Source organism: Primulina tabacum, chromosome 2, assembly GCF_025594145.1.
Source record: "Primulina tabacum isolate GXHZ01 chromosome 2, ASM2559414v2, whole genome shotgun sequence".
NCBI lineage: Eukaryota > Viridiplantae > Streptophyta > Magnoliopsida > Lamiales > Gesneriaceae > Primulina > Primulina tabacum.
The window spans coordinates 14,507,304-14,530,647 of NC_134551.1; the positions used below are offsets into that span (position 1 = coordinate 14,507,304).

Genomic DNA, 23,344 nt, shown 5'->3' on the forward strand with positions numbered 1-23,344 from the left:
ACAACTCTGAACTTTCTTTTCCTTCTTCATTGCTATCTTCTGATTCACCCTGACTGCTTCTACATAAAACTTCCGAGAAAAGGCTGATCTCCCCGGACTTCACCTACCCGGCTTCCCATTGGGAACTTAATCTTTTGATGATAGGTGGATACTACGGCCCTTAGCTCGTTCATGGCTGGCTGCCCCAAAATGGTGTTATATGATGACGGGGCATCCACCACAGTGAAAGTGGTCATCACCATCTTCTTCAGCTCCTCGGTGCCCAAAGTTAAGCGCAGGAAAATCTCCTCTTCTGGATAGACAGCATGGGCCAGCAAAGCAAAAAAGTGTTGCGTCCACTGCTTCCAAATGGTATCCCTGCAAATCCATTTGTACAAGGGCCTGCTTGAAAATAACATTTACAGAACTTCCTGAGTCCATGAAGACCCTCATAATATCATAATTTGCTACCCTAGCTTGAATTACTAGAGCATCGTTGTGGGGAAGATTGACACCCTTCAAATCTTCCGGGCCAAAAATAATCACTGCCTCATTCCTCCTCACCCCTTCCACCTCCATACAGTCCCTTCTGCTCCTCGACTTACGATCCCAATTAGAATCATCGCCGGTGGAGCCTCCAAATATCATTTTAATTACCCCCATTCTAGGGGGCGAAGACTTCTTCCACTCGGGGTCTGCATCTCTCCTCTCTCTCTGGACATTTCTTGAATCCTCCCTGACTCTGGGACCGGGCTGCCGAGCTGCCCAAGGTAACAACCTCGACCTCTTGCTGAGTTGATTATGTCCCTGGACAGAGGGCGGGACATAATATCTTTTGAGCATTTTGCAGTCTTCCATGTTGTGATAACACACTTTGTGAAAGGTGCAAAACCCCTTCTTCTCAGGCCTGGTATACTTTTGAGATGGAGGCAAATCCTTGCTACACTCTTGGACTTCCCCGTCCAGAATAAATTTCAAGGGCACATGATGAGAAAAATGTCTCGCTTTACTCCTTCTCGGCCTCTTCTCCTCGGGCTTAGATACCTGGTCTCCTCTCTCTCTCTTCGCCGACACCCTCTTCTGCTTCTAGGCCTCCTCCATATTAATATATTTTTCTGCCCGGGCCACCAAATATTCAAAGTTCCTGGGCGTCTTCTTTTTCTGTGACCAAAAAAATTCACCCTCCCTCAACCCCTGGGTGAATGCAGTTGTCTTGGTCTCAGGGCCGCAAGATGGGAAATCTAAAGCCACTATATTAAATCTCTGAATATAATCCCTCAGACTTTCTTCCAGGCTCTATTTCACTTCAAAAAGACTAAATACAGTCTTTTTGTATTTCTTACTGCTACTAAAATGGTGCAAAAACACCTTCTGAAAGTCCTCGAAAGCATGGATGCTCTGAGGGGCCAATTCCTCAAACCACCTCTGCGTCGAATCAACCAGAGTGGTCAAAAACACTTTGCACTTGATCCTGTCAGCATAACAGTGCAGCATGACCATTTCTCGAACCTGGCCAGATGTTCCTCGGGGTCTGCATTGCCATCATAATCTTTAACTTTGGCAGACTTAAAGTTCCCGGGAAGAGGTTCCCGGACAATAGCTTCAGAAAACGGGCATCCCTTAATGACTACCTGGGAATGACTTCTACCCTCCATCTGTCCCTCCAACACCCTCATCTTCTGTCTCAACTCTTGCAACTCTTCTACCACAGTCGGGGACTTGGAGGCAGCACTCGATTCTCGCTCTTCCATCCTTGCTTCCTCCTCTCCTGCTTCCTCCTGCATTTGTAGCTTGATGAGAAGCATCTCTCCGGGCTACGGCTTTTTCCACGCCGCGGATATAATTCTAGCCAAGTCCTCCGAGGATAAAGTGATACGGGTGGAGGTCCTGTGGGTGGAAGATCACTTTGTCCAGAGACAAGCGCATCGTCTCCAGGAGCCCGTGAAGTATCTTGATTTGTTCTTCTTGTAGGAGACATATCAACGTCTTAGACTGTAAGGCCCGAGATTTTATTACTGTAATCTGAGATTAATCTGAAATGATTTATTTATTAATTGAGATGATTATAGATGAAACGGATCAGATCGGGAGAGCCGAAAGAAGATTTGACATTTTGTGCAAGAAAAGTCCCCGCGCACATGCGTGACATGTATGGGCGCACATGCGCGAGGAAGACAGAACCATGCGCGGCTTGAATGCGCGCACATGCGCGTAACGTCCAGAGATTTCGGCGCACATGCGCGGCGGAAGGCGCGCATATGTGCGAGTGAAGGATATGCGAGACAGAACATCTCGCGCATATGCGCGAGATATGTCGCGCATATGCGCGAGAAGACAAAATGCTGGTTCGAACAACCGGCGCATATGCGCGACTTTGTGCGCGCAACGTGCAGAACATGCACGATGCCACTTGCCTTGCTGCATGTCTGGTATGTATATATATATATAAACATGCGAATTCTCTTCAGAATGAAGGAAGAAAAGTCGAGAGAATCTTAAGAAAGCTCCAAGTTCCTTCGGGTGAGAATTTGAGTGTTACGCAAAATCCGCCCGTCCGATTTTAAATCCGACTTCAGCACCGAGTTCCTATCAACGCAGGCTACAACTGGACGTAAGTTTTGTTACGTTTAGACATGATTTGAATTTATGATATTGTTGATATTGTCAGAATTGAATATGAATCAGATATGGTGTTTCTGCTACAGTAGACATTGTATAATTGAAGTCTGATTAAAGAATAGACTGTTTATACAATTGTTATGAATTTCGAAAGATATTGATTGGGATTTGATATCAGAGTTGTGTTGTTACTGATCTTAATTGTACAGATATTGAGATTATGAAATGTCCTGATACTGATTATGAATTCTGATATTATATCTGTGATGTTGAGATTGACGGGGATATCGAAACTGTATTGTTATGCCGTCGAAACATCAGTTGATTTAGAGTGATCAGATTCAGTAATGATTTCGTTGATATCGTTGATATGAATTAGATTGTACCTTGTTCAGATATGGATCAGAATATATACTGATTTGAGTATTGATCAGAACAGGTTTTGAATCAAATTATATACTGATATTGTATTTATGTGATTGACATTGCCAGACTGGGTATGGACAGATTGGAATACAAGACTTCGTCTTCGTCAGACCGAGAAGACAAAGGTATAATTCAAGTTTTGTTTGGGGAAGACACAACTCAAATGAGATTCAATTTGAGTTTCCCAACAAAATCACATACTAGAATTGTTGTTTATCTTTTTATATGATTATGCTTTGTTTATAGATTTATATTCAAGCATTTGAGATAGGAAAGTCATTTGGTAGATTCGCCAAATTACTAGATGTTCGGTGGTATCAACGCTTCGGATCAGAGTCACTCCGATTGTAGATATTCGATACAGACAGGGCCGAAGTCTAGGAATAAGACGTACAGTCACCCCGATTGGGAGGGTAGGTGACAGACAGTGACGTCTTATTCACACCGGGATCCCTAGAGTTAGAGTAGAGTCGAGTCAAGATATGACTTGAATTGAGTCGCGTGCTTATTTTATTTTGGTTTCAGAGATTATGGAACCCATTGTTACTGCATGCTTATTTTGATTTAGTTTCATAGACTATGAAACCTATTGTTATGGATTTTATGCATGATAATATGCTTTATGATTTATATTGTGTATATGCATATATACATGTTTTATACTGGGATTTATTCTCACCGGAGTATCCAGCTGTTGTCTTGTTTTGTATGTGTGCATGACAACAGGTGGGACAGGATCGGGGTCAAGAAGATGATGAGAGAAGATGAGTTAGAGTGGTGATTCCGGACTTATTGTAGACTTTGTTTAATACTTGAAATTTAGTAGTTGAACCTTAGACTAGTTTGAATAATTGTTGTACATTATTGTACTTTTATACTGAGATGTATATTAGTTAAATTCCATTACGTTCCGCACTTACATTTTTAAAAAGAAAAGTTTTTAGACCCTGTTTATCTTAATTGATAATTAAATCCCAAATATGATTAAGAAGATTATTAGCGTCCGGGTCCCCACAACAGGTGGTATCAGAGCGATAGATCCTTTAGACTGAGATAGAAGAGGATGAGCGGGGTAGATTGAGTTTTCTTTCCTTGCATGTGATTGCTAGCATGAGATTTATTTTAATGTTGATTTACATTATGTATGCTAGCATGATACTATGATTTACTGCTTTAAAATACATGTTTACCTGATTATCCGATTTGAGTTGGTATTATGTATTATTGAGTATGAATCAAATCTGATTCATGATCAGCAATAAGATGATCCGAGAAAGAATGGAACAGGTTTGTAGTATTTGGGTTACTAATGGTTTTGGTAATCAGATATACCTCCTAGAAGAATTCCAGAACGGGGCAGTACTTCGGTTGAACAGATAGATATATCAGAAACTCCGATGCAAATACAGTTGAAGAAATTTCAGTCGTTTCAACCGCCGATTTTGAGGGGTACTGAGATGTCTGAAGAGTGTCAGAATTGGTTAGATGACATAGAACTGTTGTTTGATTTGCTTAAGTATTCAGATGAACGGAGAATTAAATTGGTGCCCAACCAGTTACGAGAGGCCGCCAGGAGTTGGTGGATTACAATCAAGGGAGTATTAGAACAACGTGGTACTGCGATCACGTGGGAAGTCTTTAAAGCTGAATTCTATCGAAAATTTTTCTCAGTTTCGTACCGGGAGGACCAAAGAGCAGAATTTGAGAATTTGAGACAAGGTCAACTGAATATTGAAGAATATGTTGCTAAATTCTCTACTTTACTGCGTTTTGTTCCTCAGATAGCTGGGAATGATGAAGCTGTAGCTGAGCAGTTCATCAAAGGATTGAATTCAGAGATAGTTGCATTGATAAATATGCAGCGACCTTACCATTTTGCTGATACTTTGAGTAGCGCAAAGAGAGCTGAGCTGAGTCTGATTCGACAACGTGAAAGGTTAGATATGATTCAACTCCTGACACAGCAACTCCCTCTTAGATTTGATAAAGGCAGTACGAGTGGAAAACAAGATTTGCTGAAAGCTCGAAAGAAACAGTTTAAGAAGTTAGGGAGCGGACTGAGTGGTTCGTCTAGCTCCAGTGGTTCCAGCCCGAGTTATACTGGAGTATATTGCAGAACTTGCGGAGGGAGACATCCCACTGAGCAATGCCAGGGAGTGACTAGTAGTTGCCATATTTGTAGATAGCCGGGACACTTTGTGAGAGTTTGTCCTCAGAGAAGTTCCCGAAGATTTTAGGGAGCAGAAGACCGAGGAACAGACACAGGACACACCTCATGATATAGTGGCAGGTACTGTTCTTTTATGATTATATTGCATAGGTATTGATATATACTAATACATTCCCTACGATTATCTTTGAGTGAGTTGCATTGAGATATGCTGTATCTGTTGAGTCTGTTTGTACGGTAGTATTGATTCCCTTACTTTTTGGGAAAGAAAGATTGATATCAGAGATTTCTGTGAAATATTGTATACTACAGTAAGATGAGAATGAGTCCGAGTTAGATTATGATGTACTTGTGTTTCTGATTTGACTGCATTATTGATATTAATATGCTGAATAAGTACAGAACTATTGTAGATTCTTTTCAGAAAAATATAAGATTCAGACCAGATAGGACTGATGAGTAGAAATTCCACGTAAGGATTCTAGATCTAGAATTCCCTTGATATCTGTATTGTTTATGACTCGATTGATACAGAAAGGAGCAGATGGTATCCTTATGTATTCAGTAGACATGCTGAAATCGAGCCTAGTATTGGCAGATTTGCCAAGTGATGTACGAGTTGGTTGACGTCTTCCTAGATAAGATTTTGGATTTGCTTCATATCAGGAAGATAGACTTCAGAATTGAATTGATACCAGGTACTGTTTGTGTTTTAGAATTCAGTACAGAATGATATTGAATGTACCGAATGTCACTAAATATATTGAAAGAATTGAAATATCGGTAGAAGAATACTGACCAAGAGTTACATCTGATTTAGTGCTTCTCTTGGAAATATTCAGTTCTGTCTATAGATTGATAAATCCTGTGTTCAAAGGTATTCTAATGATTTATGCTTATTATATCTATGATATGTGGATATATTCGCAGCATCTGAATCTTAGACTAGTTTGAATAATTGTTGTACATTATTGTACTTTTATACTGAGATGTATATTAGTTAAATTCCATTACGTTCCGCACTTACATTTTTAAAAAGAAAAATTTTTAGACCCTGTTTATCTTAATTGATAATTAAATCCCAAAGATGATTAAGAAGATGATTAGCGTCCGGGTCCCCACATAGACTCAATTTCCCACAGACGGCGCCTATGATGTAATCCGGATGAACCGGGTTGATGGAATCGGGGCAATCCATCGGATGGTGATATAAAGTTTAAGGAAAATGAGTAAGGAAATGATATATCTTGTGAGCAAAATATATCTCTGTAATTTTGGGCTTCTATCGTGACCTGCAAACAATGAAATGAACTCGTAAATGGGCGCCAGAGGAGTGTCCGGCGTATCCACTCCTATGCTTAAGTCAGCAGGTGAAGAAGAAAGGTGAAATGACTTGTAAATGTCTGAATATACATGAAAATGCTCAAGTATTCAGAACTCCAGAATCTATAGATGAGAAGTGTACCTGCTATTTATCGAAGAAAATCTCATGATTACCTTGTTTTCAGTGCCAACCTGCTAAGTATGGTAAGGCGACTGCTCATACCCTACTTCTGATGACTTTTCCGACACGCCAAACCCGTCCTTTTGACAGTAATGATTGTCAAGCATGAAGTAGCCCATACTGATGCACTCGAGTGTGTCACACTTCTCGAGGTAGCCCGGGTAGAAAGTTCCTTGGAGCTTGTATGAGAGCCCGAGCTCTTGATCGCCTGAGTAGAAAATATCCTGGGTGATCCCATGTCCGCCTGATGAAGAAAGTGATTTGCATATTTGATTCTGTTTTTGACTATCCATTTAGTTTTCCAGGTCATCCATGACCCGGACTTCTATGAGGATATCACCACATACATACATATATCCCCATTACTCATTTTCCAAAATTAAACCCACCTCAACAGATCGGGTCTAGGTCAGGTACTCCTTAGACACGGACCCATTGCCATCATATTAAATACAAAATGAGGAATACAAGTAATGTGGAAAATAATAATACTGCACGTTCCCACTATTGTTATATGTAATATAAACGACTTTATAGTACGTTTAATATAATATTATATGATTAAGCGTTTATCGTTTTACCAAAATTTATAACGGGTGGTAAGGTGTAAGTCAGATTTTTTAAATCATACAACACAAACATCTCGTTTTGATTATTCTACATAAGAATGATAATTATTGCACATCAATAATCATCTATCAATAATTACACTTTTTGCAATCAACGAGAATAAAACATGACATTGGCTTTTATACTAACTGAAGTATATAGTGTTTTACGTTTTACAAAAAAAATTATATAACTCAGTTATATAAATTGTATAATGATACAACTACAACGTTACAAATGCTTTACCTAACAGTGATATATATATATATATATATATTATTTGTAATAATATTATCCAGATCACACACCCTCTAACCCCTAGGTCTTAATTTATATCCCTAATTATAAAGGTACCAAAACATAAATGTCTAAAAAACTTACACTCAATACCATAATATTTATTGTGAATAAGTTATATATTGTTCCAGCTGTAAAAAATATTTTTTTTCAATTAGTATAAAAACACATTTGAATAATATATGAATCAAGTAGTCTTATCTACTATGTACGTTTGTGCAAACAATTTTAATCTCAATAATTTACTTTGATATATTTTTATGAAAATTTTTGAAATGACTATCAACTATATACCATTTCAAATCCTTTGATTTTCAAATGTTTCGATTAAAAATAGGTCTCCAAATCCGAATAGTCCGATCCAAATGCAGCCTAAATTCTCTTAGAATGCTCAAAACTTCCTTGAAAGGAGTAAGAACGATGGTGTTGGTATTGATCATCATAACATGGCGATGAGCTGTAGCCACACGCGATGGGTTGAAGTCGGTGACTTTAGACAAAATCTGCACCCAAGAGCTGCTGCTGCACCACCAGCACTGAGAAATTGAAGTCAGAAGTGGCTAACATATCTCCAATAAAACCTAATTCAGGACACTCACTCCATTCTGTAAGCCCTAATACCAGTGGAGAATCAGCCTCATGATATCTACCTACTATGCACAAATCACATCCATCTTCTATTGACCTGATCACTTTTGTTGTCCCTATTGCATCTTTTACTAACTCTTCTCTGTATACGACTTTTGCATTACCGATAGTCTTAGCTCTAAACTGGTTTACCATCTGTGTATCCATGGTCTTCTCTGTTTCTTCACCATACTTCTTATGATCCCTGGCCTAATCCACACGAATGTTAGGATGATTTGCGGGTTTTCAATGAAACGATTAGCATATGCAAGCGCCTCACAGTCGTCGGGACCACCGAGGAATAGAACAGTGATTTGGAACATGGAGTGTCCTTTCAAAACTGACTGGTTTCCAGCTACCTGCCCCCGATCAATGAGGACTCCTACTGAACAAGGAGCTTTCGAAATAACGTTTTGGTTTACCATTGCTTGTGAAGTGGAAGGATCACAATATTTGCATTTTGGTCAAGAGCGAGCGAGCATATGTCATTGTGCATGCTGGCATACGGTGCGATAGAATTGAAGTGGCGCACGGCACATCCGTGGTTGCGCTCTGCAAACAAGTTGATGGCATTGGCAACATCTTTTGACCAGCTTCTTGAGGCTGTTAGCTTGCTTCTGCGAGTGGTTGACTCGAGCACGGATGCTCCCTGGCCCTTGAGTTCCATCAGATTTAGGACAAAAACAGCAAGAGGTCTGTGACTTAGAGGAGTTGAGGCATCGAGAAGGTTTATGATAATCGGCACGTTCTCTTCATTATGGATGCAGACCATCATCCTTAGCTCGTCGTTTGGATTATTACTCAGAATAGAGTTCTTGCGTCGGCCTAGGTAACTAGCTGATGGGTAGTAGAGATGCCATATCAGAGGCCTAGCAATCCCTGTTACGATCAGCATTGAGATTAACAGAAAGGCATATGCTTCATTGTTTATGATCTGTACATGGTGAAATAACACTCCATAAGACCACAAAATACGTTGACTTGTCTGTCAGCATCTTATATTGCGATAAATTTAATCTCACCACTATACTGTCACCGAGAACATTTGTAAACCGACTAAACTGAAGAATAAACATGGTACTGAAAACAATTTTGGTAAAAGGAGAGACTTTTTTCCTTATAAAAATATAAAGTTAACTACACTTGCACCAAACATGACTCTGCTTGAGGCCTAATTCATGAGGTAAACCAATTGCGTCACTACTAGACTAATCAGTTGCCCACATTATAAGTATATTTTCATTGTTCAAACACAATAGTATGTTGGTTTCTGGAAATTCACCTGCAGACTTGCTTAATGCTTGTATATTTAGCTAGTTTTAGAATTAAAAAGGAAACAATGCCTACCCCATCCTCCATCAAGGTAATGTATATAACAGCTTCAATGATACCTCTGCAACACATTATGAGAGCAAGAGTGACAGCATGGCGTAACGGGATACCGTAAAAGAGAGCCGGAATAAGGGTGGATGTAAACTTTGCCGAATAAGTAATAATGATGACCAATCCATATGCGGCTCCAGAAACCCCTCCTATGGAGAACATGTCCATGCTCAAACCACTTATCACTAACTTGGCTGGAAGAAGCAATCCAGTATTAATTGTATCAAGCTTATTTACTAAAGAAGATCCCAATGGCGGTCCATCGGGTGTAATCACGCCCAAAAAGAAGGAACCAAGGGCTGCTGGGTGCCCAAAAGTTTCAGAACCCAGTCCGCAGAGTAAGATTATGACCACAATGGATATAAAATGGATCTCTTTCATCTGTTGTCCCTCAGGCACATGTCTGACAATAAGTAAAATTACGGTTCGAAGGACAAACACAATGATGAGGAGGACGAAAACGGGCCCAAGACAATGGAAACAGCATTCCACTCAACGCTATGTAAGCCTGTTATAATCCCACAAAATATCACTGTAACAATGTAGTTGCATATTTCACAGATCAATGATGCCAATGCAGCTACCCTACCAAGCTCCGAGTTAAGAATGTTGAGATCGATTAACAGGCTTGTGATTACTGAAAATGAAGACATAGCATTTAAATATGCAACATAAGGGAGGGATCGTTTCACCGTGGCCTCTACCTCCATAAGTTGATTTAAGATGAAAACGAGTGTTAGCCCTATTGTGAAAGGCAGGAAATAAGAGATGACGCCAATTACCACAGCACTTTTCCCAATCTTTTTAATCAGGAATAAATCAACTTGTACTCCTAATATAAACAGATGGAACATGAAACCCATGTCTGCTAATGTTTCAAGTATCAATCTCCCTCTAGGAGGAAATAACTTGTCACTGTAAGTCTATGCGCCGCGGGAAAGATCGGCCCATAATGATGCCGGCCTGATTAAAATCATTCATGCACAGAAATTAGGCAACAAAGTAAAGATCGAGATCAGTGAAAACAACAATGTTGTCTAGCATACTGCATCTAGTTCGTTGAAATCAAAATCAAAGTTTTCTGTCCAATCAAGAAATGCTATTCCTTCTAACATGTAGCATGCTGTAACAAGCGAGTTTTATTATTTCGGAATTTTCTAGGGAATTGGTAAAATAGACAATTTATCGATGCTGATGATCCAAAACAATAAAAAAATGAAGTCTTTGCAACTTTTCCAGAAAGAAATACCTAGAGAAGAGAAGGCTTACAATAAGTTGCGCACTGATCAGACCCTGCTTAAGAGGTTTGAGAAGGAACCATACTATACTTATTATGGAAAAAATAAAAATCAGTTGCAACAACAGAACCGGTAAATTGAAGGCAAAGGGATCTCCTCCGAACCATGCTCGCCCTTGCGCATTTGTCATATGAGTAAACTGGCACACTAAAGTTTCTTGAGAATCATGTGGCCCTTGGACATACCCCATCGATGATGTAACTTTTCTCGATGACATTTGTCTGTATAATTTGAGAGGCCTCAAGGGTCATACAAAGAGATAAGTCAATAGATTTCACCCCACAATACGAAAACAAACCATTTGAAAAATAGAGACAGCGATTTAAGAGTTAAGAAAGTGAAAGAAACGTGAAAATGACATTGACCAGATGCAGAAGGAAATAGAAATCAAGGTGAAAAGTGAAGATAAAGGAAGGAAAAGTGGAGTTTGTTATTCAAATTGACTATTTCCTTAGAGGACATGGGGATTGCTTCTATTTGCATGGTTTAATAGTAAAGTTAGCAATGCAAGAAGGATAACCACTCGTGACACAAATATAGGCTGCTTTAATGTAGTTCAATTTCCAACCTAATGACTCTTCTGCCCCTGACAATATGTTCTATATGTATTCCATATCTTATGGAGAGTCCCTCTCCTACAAAGATTTTTAATCTTTGTCCCACCATGACTTTATTATTTCATTGTAATAAAATTAACATATTATTATGATTACATCATATGTTATCAACTTTTGATAATACATGATGTATTAGTATTATATATACACATATTTTATATCTTCATATAAAGTGTATGTATATACAAACCTTAATATATTTATACATGCACAATTAATACTTGCATAAACATATTAATTATTTAATTTATATAATTAACTCCTTAGTTAATTAGTTATAGACTCATCTAAAACTATTTTATTAGAATTTGTATATATTAGTAGTCACCACGACTACTACCATCATTTAATCAGTAGATTCTAAATCCACCCAATAAATGATTCGGATCTCATCATAACCCCGATCGACGATCTGACAGCGGCGATGTATCAATGATACAGGTCTTGTTCATATAATGAAAAAAAATTTGACGATCAAAAATTTCACTTACCATATTGAACAGTTGTTAGTTTAGTGAATTCCTTCACCAAAACAGACAATTTCACTCTCCTTACTTAATTAGCAATTAAGTTAACTTCTATTTCTTCCATCTTATGGAACTAGATTATAAAATCATTTATAAGCATTCTGTTCGATCTCCATCAAACTATAGTCAGTCAAATTCAAATCCTTGAACTTTGACTTTCTCAACGGGAACGCAGAGTCTGATACTTGTGTGACCCTCAATGATTCAGAGATACAACATCCGTGGATTCACATCTCCATGTGATTTAGTATAACATTTATTCTTATTTGGGTTTATCCTAATTAGCCTCATTCTTTTAATCAACTCCTTGATCAAAAATGTAAGAGCGTCTAGTAGTGTCGCCCCATGATCCCCTGGATATCGCTACTAGTGCCTACAAGAACCTAAAGTCATGGTTTGCGTATAGTACGGTCCTTTCAACACATATATCCCAATCGAATCTGCAACCATTAGTATATCGAGAGTTGCATAAAAATTCAATAACGATGTGATTTATCTTTAAGTAGTAATAGTGATATGGTAGGTGCAACTAGGAAACATCTTTCCCTAAAGCACATTTATCGCTCTGGCCAGAGACTTCATCCATTATTAGCTTATCAGATCACATATGATAACTTCACCTATAGACAAATGGTGAATCCCGACTACAATGCATTTTTTCCTAAGTCGTAATTTAAATTGGTATTCGACTTTCGACAAAAATAATAAATTTGCGAGAACTCACTACAAGAAATTCTGCATACAACAACGTACAAACGACAACGGTTTTGTGTAAAAACATTATCGTATGTTTTTAACAACGGTTTTAGCGAAAATCGTTGTCTTTTGGGGGTAAAAGACAACAGTTTTTAACCCTAAAAAAGCTCAGAGACAACGGTTTTATAGAACCGTCGCAAACTCTCTATAAATTACCCCATTTTCGGTCCATTTTCCTCCAAAACACTTAAAATTTTTCTCACCACTTCATAACACTTAAAATTTTCATCTCTACACGATTTTACTACTTCACAACACTTAAAATTTTTCTCTCTTACACGATTTTAGTTTTGATTGTTAGTTTTTTTTAGATTTATTAAATTATTAAAAGAATTTTTTTATTTTCCGAAACAAATTAGCAACGGAAATCTTGATTAAAGACCGTCACTAAAATTAGTGACGGTTAGCAATTTTAGCGAACCGTCGCTATTAGCGATGATTTTGAATAAAACCGTCGCTAATTTATTAGCGACGGTTTTCTACCTACCACAACGGATAAAAACCGCTGTCGTTGAACGGACTTTCAACAACACCCTCAGTTACAACAATTTTAAAAAGGCTACGACAACGGATTTTTGTCGTTTTTGTTGTAGTGACTCGGCTAATATTTTCACAAACTTTCATAAACAAAATGTTTTAAATATTACTTGATGGGACCAATGGGCATATTATGCTATATTAATGGGCCTAAACTTGTATCAATTGATTTACATTGAACAAGGCCCTAAACCCTCAACTCCCACACCCCAAAAACTCACGACCCACCCCATGAAATTGTAGTAGGACTCTTCTTCTCCATCAGCAGCACACACCACACAAAATTCTTGAAGGAAATCCATGAAATTTGAAGGAAAATTTAGCAATTTTGCATCCCTCGTCTCTCCGCCGACGTTCTTCGTATCGCAAGCCGTTTTTCGTGCTTAATAAACGTAAATACACGCCTTAATCTTCTTTAATCGTCTTTCACACCATACTATGTGTTTAATAAATGATTTCATGAACAAAACATGATACACTTTATATATTTTCGCTTTTATGTCTATACATGCACAAAACTAGTGTTTTCATCTTTTAAAACTCCTCCTATTGATGCACAAAGGGACTGCCATGTTAGGGGGATATGAAGTGAATGTTTTTCCACATGTTTAAGGGTCCATAGATGCATGTTAAAGGGACTGGACAGTAAAGTTGCAAGGATGAACGAAATTGCGAAGCATATGGAGTTAGGGTTCGGCTAGGGTTTCTTAGAGGGGCTTGCGGCTCTTGCTGCTGATAGGGCACGACAAGGAGACACTAGGGGGCTGCGTGAGGATCCTAGAGAGGCTGCATGATGCTAGGTTAGAATGGATAGGTGATCGCGTGAGCTTGGAGGCCGTGCTTGGTTGGGGAGTTGCGGTTTTGAAGACCTCCTTGTGTTAGGGCTGTTAGGTTCGGTCCAGAAGGTTCCTTATGGGTTGGTCATGGTCCTCGAAGGGTCAAATAAGGTCTGGACATGTGGCTAAGGGGCTGGAGTCGAGGTTAGCTTAGGATCCAACCAAGTAGGGGCTAGGGTTCGTGCAGAAATTTTCAGCAGTATGCTAGGATTGATCGAGATTCTTAATTGGCTTGATTTGGGTTGTATATAGTATGGTTAGGTGTTAATAAGCTATGGTTCAATTTTGGTAAGTTTTGGTTAAGTTTCGAGTCCATCCGGGTTAAAACCGGGAGTCCGTGTACGGGAGAAGGCCCAGAGGGAGTCCGACCACCGTATTTTCATCGACATGATATGATTATAATGATGATATATAAGGTCAATGCTCAGTTGACAAGTGAACGTGTCGCTGATGTCCCCGCCGCCCAGTACTCTGGTTATATGTAGATGGATCCATCGAACTTCAACTGATACGAAAGTCACAATTAATGATTCAAGTTCAATAAAAGGGAAACGTATACCTATACGATGAAAAGGAAAATGTTTATGATGAAAGAAAAAATGTTTATGTTTATGCATGTTCATGAAAAACTATTTTAAGTAAAAATATTTTCACTGTTGCATGAGGATGTATATGTATTATTTGTTATCATGGTTAAGGTTTGCTGAGTCAATAGACTCACTAGGTGTGATTGATGCAGATGAACATGATGGTGATGTTAGTGAGGGACTTGATGGTTAATCTTAGTGGACTAAAGGTGCAGACAACCCGAGGACCGGCGCTAGTTTTTCCGCACTTACGTTTATGACTTACGTTTATGACTTACATATATGACTTAGGTTTATGATTTATGCAAATGATTTTAGTTATTTTTAAGATTTTATGACTTATGATAATTTTGAGAGGTTTTTTGAGAGGATGCTAGAGTTAAATTTATTTCTGAAACAATATTAGGTTATATTGGTCGACGCTTTACGATTTTACGTTTGAATTACTTTTTTTTTTATTTTTCATCTACTAGTCTAGATTTATTTATTACTATTGAAATGTTTTCATTTATTTTATTCCTGATACACATCTAGTTCCTATTACATTCATAATATCAAGGAACTAAGTGTAAAACTTTACTTTTCTCAAACTGATTAAGTTCTTCTTACATAACATATATCTAGTTTGAAACACATAAGGCTTCATAAATATTCTTAGGTTCAAGTTGTGAAACAAATGTGGCAGTCATAAATTAATTTAACATTTGTTTTCTAGTTCTAAGAGGAACTGTTAGGTTATCAATTACAAGCCCGAGTTGATGATTCTTATTCCACCCGAGACTTGGTCCAAATGAATTTTGTTCTAGCTGTTGAACTATGGTCTCTTCATTAATTTCTGCATCATCTTCCACTTGATGAATTTCTGGTTGGTGATTGTTCATTGGCTAAGTTTCTCAGACAACTTGATCTTGTGAAATTTCATTGATGGCTGGATTTGGAACATGAATAATTCAAACCATTCTTCTCAAGTCTATCTCATGATCATTATTAGAATCAAGATTAGTAGCATCTAATCTATTAGCAAAGCATGTACATTGCTATCAATATTATAATGACAGATAGATGATTCGTCATGCACAGATTCTCCTCTACGTGTGATTCAATGAGACATAAAAATTCCTCAATTTCTTTTATTTCTAGCAAGAAAGTCAAATGGCACGGTCAGAGTTCTATAATTATAGACTCTATAAGCTTTACTGACCAAAGAATAGCCTAGTAACACACCATTGTCAGATTTAGCATCAAATGTGGTTGGTGTGTTTTGCCATTATTGTGTATGAAATATTTACAACAAAATATACGGCAGTATGATAGGTCATTTGCATGTCCAGATCTCGTAAGTGTTCTTCTCATGATTATTGTAAATCATTGATCTATTTATTGTGTAGCATGAAGTGTTGAAAACTTCTGCCCAAAACCTCTAAGAGATACCAGATTCTGCAAGCATAGTTCGAGCACTTCCTTGAGTTTTTTGTTTCTTCTCTTATGTTGGAAACTAAATTTCGGAGTTTGACAAATTAAGCTTGAAAAGATTGAACAACTGATCAAGAAAACTAAAGATTCATAAACTGATAGTTGCCTAAACTGAAGATTAATGCGTATATAATTCTAGGCAACTGAACTGAGCGAATCTAACTGAACTGTGTTTTCAACTGAACGATCAGTTGAGACTGAATAGTTACACAACAATCAGTTAAGACTGATCAGTTACACACTAATCAGTTAATCCTATCGGTTAAAGAAGTCAATTGATTTTATCAGCTTTACACGTCATCAGTTAAGGACGTAGCCAACAACCGATAGTTTGTACAGAAGCAGTGGGAACGCCGCATTTCAGAGATTGTCAGAAGAATGTTTACATGGCTATACGATGGATATAAAGATTCAAATTCATTCATTGTTACCGTTGGAATCAAAGCCTATAAATAACCGAGAAGTTCAGCTGAGAAAAACATGAAAGAATAACACTACATATAAGAAGTTAACTGAGTCATCCGATAATCAAGCTTTTCAGTTAGAACTCTACGCATATTCTTTAAAAATTCAGTTTTACAAAAGCTCACACTTATTATACATATACATAGCTTCTAGGCTATACTTTGAGCTTCAAGCACAAACATTCATTGTTGTTCTATTCGAGAAGATCAGTTGTGCTAAGAAATTACACATCATTTGAATACTGATAAATTGTATTGGTACTAAGAGTTTCTGAAACGATCAACTAAACAAAAATCCTACGTCGACCTATTAAAAAGATCAACTAACATAAAATTAAAGTATAAAAATTTCTAATAAAATCATTACTAATAATCCTTTAAATCATTTAGCTATCAAGCTAGTGCGAAACATAAAGGTCCAACGGAGTGTATTGCAGCACTCAATCCACTCAATCGTCATCTCCTCCCATAATATCATCAAATCCTGCAGCATAAAAACCTAGTGAGTCTAACGACTCAGCACGTTCTAAACATGAATAGCAATTAATACATATACAATCACAAGCATTTAAAAATCATCCATTTATTTAAAATAGCTTTTGAGCATAAATAAACCATTTAAAATCATTTAAGCATAAATAAATCATTTAAAATAATTTAAAAAACATTTAAAAATCCTTTAGGCATAAATAAATCATATATCATAAAAACATTTTAAACGTAAAGCTTTCAATATTTTATCATTTTGGGTGAAATTTGATCCTTGAAAGTGACTAGCTTCTATCATTTGGTCAACTGATCAGTCATCAGCTCCATATAGTCATGGGGTCGGGCACTAGGCTCCACCGTGGAAATACGATCATCGGGCTCCCTCGGGGGCCTTCTCCCATAGATGGGGGCTTCTTCTGGGGCCTTCTCCCATAGACGGGGGATCCCTCTAGGGTCCTCTCCCAAAAATGGGTTCCCTCTAGCATTCTTCCGTAAATGGGCTCCCTGTGAGGCTTTTTCCCTCACGATATCCCCCCAAAATCATATATCATTTCTCACAATCAATTCACATCCCTCAAAATATTTTTCCTTTTCTTTTGACATCATAAAATATCATGACTTTCCAAAAATATCATTTTAAACAGTAAAAATTGCACAATTTTATCATAAATCATAAAATATCATATCCTAATAAGAATCATCATTTTAAATCTTAAAATATCATTTAACATGTATTATGATCCTTCGGGACGCTGTCAAGCTTTAACATATTATTTCAAGTGTAAAATGACCGTTTTGCCCCTCGACGTAATATTTCTCGATTTTATCTTTTTCTTACTTTTAATGACATGGGATTAACCAAAATTATTATTTAAGCTCAAATCTAATTTTTCATGATTTTATAATGCTTAAATCTAGGCTTTTTAATTAATTCTTTAATTAACAATTTGTGAGGCGTTTAATTCTCGAAAAAATTCAAAACTTAATATTTTCTTCCCAAACATTAAATATAGACTTTTTATTACCAAAGTTACCCTTGTGAGCCATGAACCACACCCGTGGACCCATGGTTCCAATTTTTATTCTTATTAATTCGAAATATGACTCTTATGTGAACAACCCCAGCCATCTCCCAATTTACTCAAACCATGGTCGAGCCACCTCAAGCCAAACCCAATCCAACCCACCTAGGCACTCTACTGACCAACCTTGACCCATAGAACCTGACCCTAACCCACGTACAAGCCTCCTGGAACAAGGACCTTGCTGAGCGCATGCTACCCTTCTCGTCCAAGACTCATAGCCAACCTAGGACACTTCCAGCCGAGCCACCACCGAACCAACTTGAACATAACCGACCATGGACCATGCCCAGACCCAAACAAACCCAGTCCAGACTCTTGAACCCAAGCAACGAGCCATCTTCTCGATAAAACAGTAGCCGCGCTAAGGAGCTTCCCTCACGTTCCAGCCGAGTCAGCAGCAAACTCAGCCTCACCATCCCTTGACCCAGCCCTTGACCATGTCCCTTAGACCCTGATAGACCACCTTGGTTCACCCCAGGCCAGCTGCAAGTAGTCTCCTAGGCTGCTGCTGTCAAAACCGAGTATGGAGGGAGAGTCCTAGTTCACTACCCTAGCCCCTCCCTTGACCCCTAGCCACCCTAGGACCCGACCTAGCCCTAGACCGTGACCAAGCCTACCCCTGAACCGGCCCTGGCTGAGCCCCAACCAGCCATGCACAGTAGTCGCACACTTGAACCAAGCCATGAATGAAATTGCAGCCTAGAAAACCCCTCGTTCCCCTCCTTGTTTTTCCCTTTGGTTTCCAGCCTTAATCACCCTTAAAATTTATCATTTTTTGTCCATATTCATCATGTATTGGCAGCGTACTCGTTGAAAATCATAACGCGTTTCATATTTGCATAAAAACATCAAATTTTTGAAAATAAAGGCTCTACAGTAAAAATATTCAAGCACCTATTTTTTCATGCATAAACAATTAAATCATGTGTGTGATGATTTTTATGATGTTTAAAATAGTTGAGATTATGTGTCTTTGCGTTTATAACGCTGGATTGAGGGTGCGAAAATGGACGACCGGACGACGAAAAACCCTTGATTTCCTTCTTTCCTTGTTTTTGAAAATTGTATGTGTGTAGGTTGTGTGTTTTCGGCTGATGGAGGTGAATTATGGTGTTACGGAAGCCTAGGAGTCCTTTTATAAATTTACTTAATATGTTAATGGGCTTTGGTTTTGGACCTTAATGTTTATGAGCAATTGGGCCTACTTAAAATAATTAAATTGGACTCAATAACTCTTATTTAATTAAAATATAAAAGTTTATAAAATAAGTTTCTCAAAATAATATTTTTGATCCTTTAAAACACCTCGTTTGCCCAAAACCGGCTTCCCGGGAAAAATCGATCTCGACTCGTAAAATAATTCGAACTCCAATATTTTTAGAAAAATTAAATCATTTTTAATCATATTAGGAATCCTTGCAATTATTTAATGAAAATTATTATTCTTATCTTGGTCGTCCCTGGTCTCCTTTTCCCTGCCTATTATTGAATATTCGGGTAAAATCCTTCAATTTCTTGAAATCATGTCATTTAATCATGCAATCATACATGTAATCATTTAATAAATATCATGCCGAACATTTAAAATCCATTAAATAAAACAATTAAGCAATTAAAAATAATTTTCATGCATGTGGTTTGCATATGTTTGATTTTTCATACGTTACAAATCCCCCTTCCTTAAAATAATTTCGTCCTCGAAATTTGACTTGTCATGATAGTTGAAAAGCTTGTTTCCCCTAATTCACCTCAAACTTAATTATCAAATCTCGAATTTGCACTACTAACCCCATGTTGACTCCTAAATCCATTTCAAGTAGTGCATGCACTGAAACGACCTCGACTTTTTTTTTTCTTCCTAATCTTAAATCATAAATTCTAATAAAATAATTTAACGTACTCATGAAAATTAATAATTTAACAATTTAAATCTCAAGTACATAAAATAAATCTTAAATCATCAAATAATAAAACATCATAAATCAACCTTTAGAAGATCAACTAACAATAAAAATAAAGCATAAAATATCTTCAATAAAAATCATTAGCATAATCTTTAAATCATTTATCTATCTAGCTAGTGCGGAAACATAAAGGCCCTCGGGTGTGTACTGCTGCATTAGATCCACTCAATCATCACAACCTCCCATAAATCATCAAATCATGCATCATACAAATCTAATGAGTCTAAAAACTCAGCACGTTCTAACCATGGATAACAAATAATACATATACAATCTGTAAAGGCCCGTATTTCGTATTCATAATTTTGCGGAATTATTAAAAATTTTCTAAATAAATAATTATCTTGTCATATTTAATTAAAATATACACGTAAATAATTTTTAACTTTAAAATAACAGCGGAAGCAAATATTGTTTTCAAACAACAATTTAAAAACAATCCAACGTAAACATCAATTTAAAAATAATCCAACGTATTAAAACTGAGTTTGAATAATAAAAGGTGCATAAACTAAATCATGAGGTCCTCGGGTTTACTACTGCTGTCCCAAGATCGCTCACTAGTCTCCGCCCGCGGTCTCGACCTCATCGATACCTACAACAATCAAGTCTAGTGAGTCTAAAGACTCAACATGTATATATCGTGAATAACAAGTAAATATATCATAAAATCTCATGCATCATAAAAATAAAGTATCGTAGAACGTATGGTGAAAATCGTATCATGAATAATTATAACTACGTGCATATCTGAAAATCCATACGTAAAAGCTTTGCTCAATAGAGCTCTGTCATAACATATCATAATTTTTCTGGTAGAGATCATGTTTCTAAGCTAGTGGCCCATAACATAGCGTAAGCGCCTGATCAGACTAAACCACAATATACTGGGCGGTAGAGATCAATCACAGCCCTTGGACTGGATGTCCGTACCCATACATAATCATAAACCGGTCGTAAGTCACCGGGCGGAGAGGTCCTCGGTTGCGCCTACCGACTTCCAAACCCATAAGCATAAGGTGGCCACAAGACATATAGCATATATCTCAAAAATAAACATTTTATATTTTTATGCACGTAATATAATTATAACCTTATTTTTACCATATGAGTTGAATCGTTCTCAGGCTTTCTGCGACTTACGACTAATATGTGACACATGAAATAAATCTTAACTTGACAAAATCTTAACAATAGAACCAAAAACGAGACGATTCGGACCAACAACTTGATTTTTAACCATAGCTTCGTACCAACCCGAACCAACATTAAACCGACGTTTAACCATGATTAAAAATACTCCAAACATACTGAAAAATATGCATAATAACTGTAAAACACGAAAATAGGTGAAAGGAATCCAAAAACAGAAAACGCTCTTTCGAGAGTCATTTTGGCACCTTTCACCGTAAATTCTCGTACGACCTCTAAACTCGACCAAATCACGAACGGCCAAAAAGCATGACTTTTCTAACTCATTGAAGTACTGTCCAGTCCAAGGCCATGGGCTAAAAGCCAACCAAGAACTCAAACAAGCACCAAAACCAAAGCTCAAAGCTGCTGTAAAAGTGCAGTAGTAATAGTTTGCTTGTTTGTGAAATAAACTCTGAAATTAATGGTCATGGGCTTGAACCACCGCCCAAGGACTCTTACCAACATCCTAAGGAATGGCTTGGACTATGGATAAGGGCTAAAAGTCAACCACAAACCGAGCCAACACCTAGGACAATGCAACTTACTAGCCGAGAATGCAACCTGCTCTGACGTGTGATGTATGAACTTGTTTTACTGTCTTGGATCATTCCAATGGTCATTTGATCAACCATGGCTCGATCTAGACATGGTGGTGTGTTGTATGAACCATGGCTATGGGCTAGGAGCCAACCATCATCCATACAAACACTAAAAACCGAAAGTGTGCACTCACAGAAATGAAAAAAAAACGAAATGCACTTGTGTTGTTTTTGATGGAATTTTGATGGGTCTGTGAACCAATCCTTGAAGAGTTTATTTGGTCACTTCCTAGACTGTTTTCTGATGTATTTGGAAGGTAATGGTGTGGAGGTGCTAGACAATGGAGATGGCTGTTAGAGGAGGTGTTAAAGGTGTCTTGAAGTGCATTTAGTGGAGAGTTACAAGTGCAAGAATTGAATGGGTTTGAAATGATTCTCCTCCCCCTTGCTGCCATTGCTTTTCCCTCATTCTGCTGTATTTTTTATTTCCGATGATTAGCTTAGTCATTAGTTGGGAGAAATAAGGTGTAACATTGTTTTTGAATTACTATTAATTAGTGAATTAAAAATGGGAAACAGATACTCCAAGAATTGTAATGAGGAATGATTTGAATGGGGAGTTATCAACTTTTCAATTATTTTTAATGTTGGACCCAAAATTATGATTACTAATTTGCATGGTAATTTATTGTTTAAATCTTGTATTTTAATTGCTTAAAGTTTAGCACCCTCATTATATATTTTTTTGTGAATTTACACATTAAATTTAGGATAGATTATTGCATGACATTCATGACCTCAAATTTAAATATTCAAATGCTATGATTAATTTCTTGAATATTTTATACCTAGATTAATTCACCTTCATTTGTTCACATATTTTAATTTAAACTTTAATTAAATATTGAACCTAAAAGAATTTATTTAACAACTTAGCTCTAATTAATTAATAAATCCTAAAACATTCTTTTTTTCTTTAAATTAAATTATTCCTTGACTTAATTTAAATTTAGGAATATTTTTCTTATTATTAATCTTATATTTAATCTCCAAACTCCGGTCCGGCCTCGCGTATTTATCCTGAAAAAATAAAACTAAACATCTATTTTTTTAAAAAAATAAATAATCATGACTCAATAAATTTAAAAGAATGAATTTAAACTCTCATGCATAAAAATCATTTTAATTTAAATAACAGTAATTATGCATGGCTTATACGTAGTCTGATTTTCGGGTCGTTACAATCTTCCCCCCTTAAATTGAATTTCGTCCCCGAAATTCGCTAATCCTCGATAATCCAAAAGTTTAGATTCTTAATTCTATTATCCCAACAACCACGCTACCGCTGCGCTACTATGATAAAA

The 23,344-nt window shown here is 37.2% G+C and overlaps 1 protein-coding gene across 1 annotated transcript; it reads right to left on the bottom strand.

The window, feature by feature from the left end:
* Window positions 1-7,847: 7,847 nt before the first annotated feature.
* On the bottom strand, window positions 7,848-11,102 carry LOC142537533 (cation/H(+) antiporter 14-like). Its single transcript, XM_075643044.1, is given in 6 exon segments — window positions 7,848-8,420; window positions 8,423-8,652; window positions 8,655-9,165; window positions 9,579-10,078; window positions 10,081-10,537; window positions 10,983-11,102. Coding segments are annotated over 6 exon segments (2,142 nt in total). The 3' UTR covers window positions 7,848-8,096.
* Between the last annotated feature and the right edge of the window lie 12,242 nt (window positions 11,103-23,344).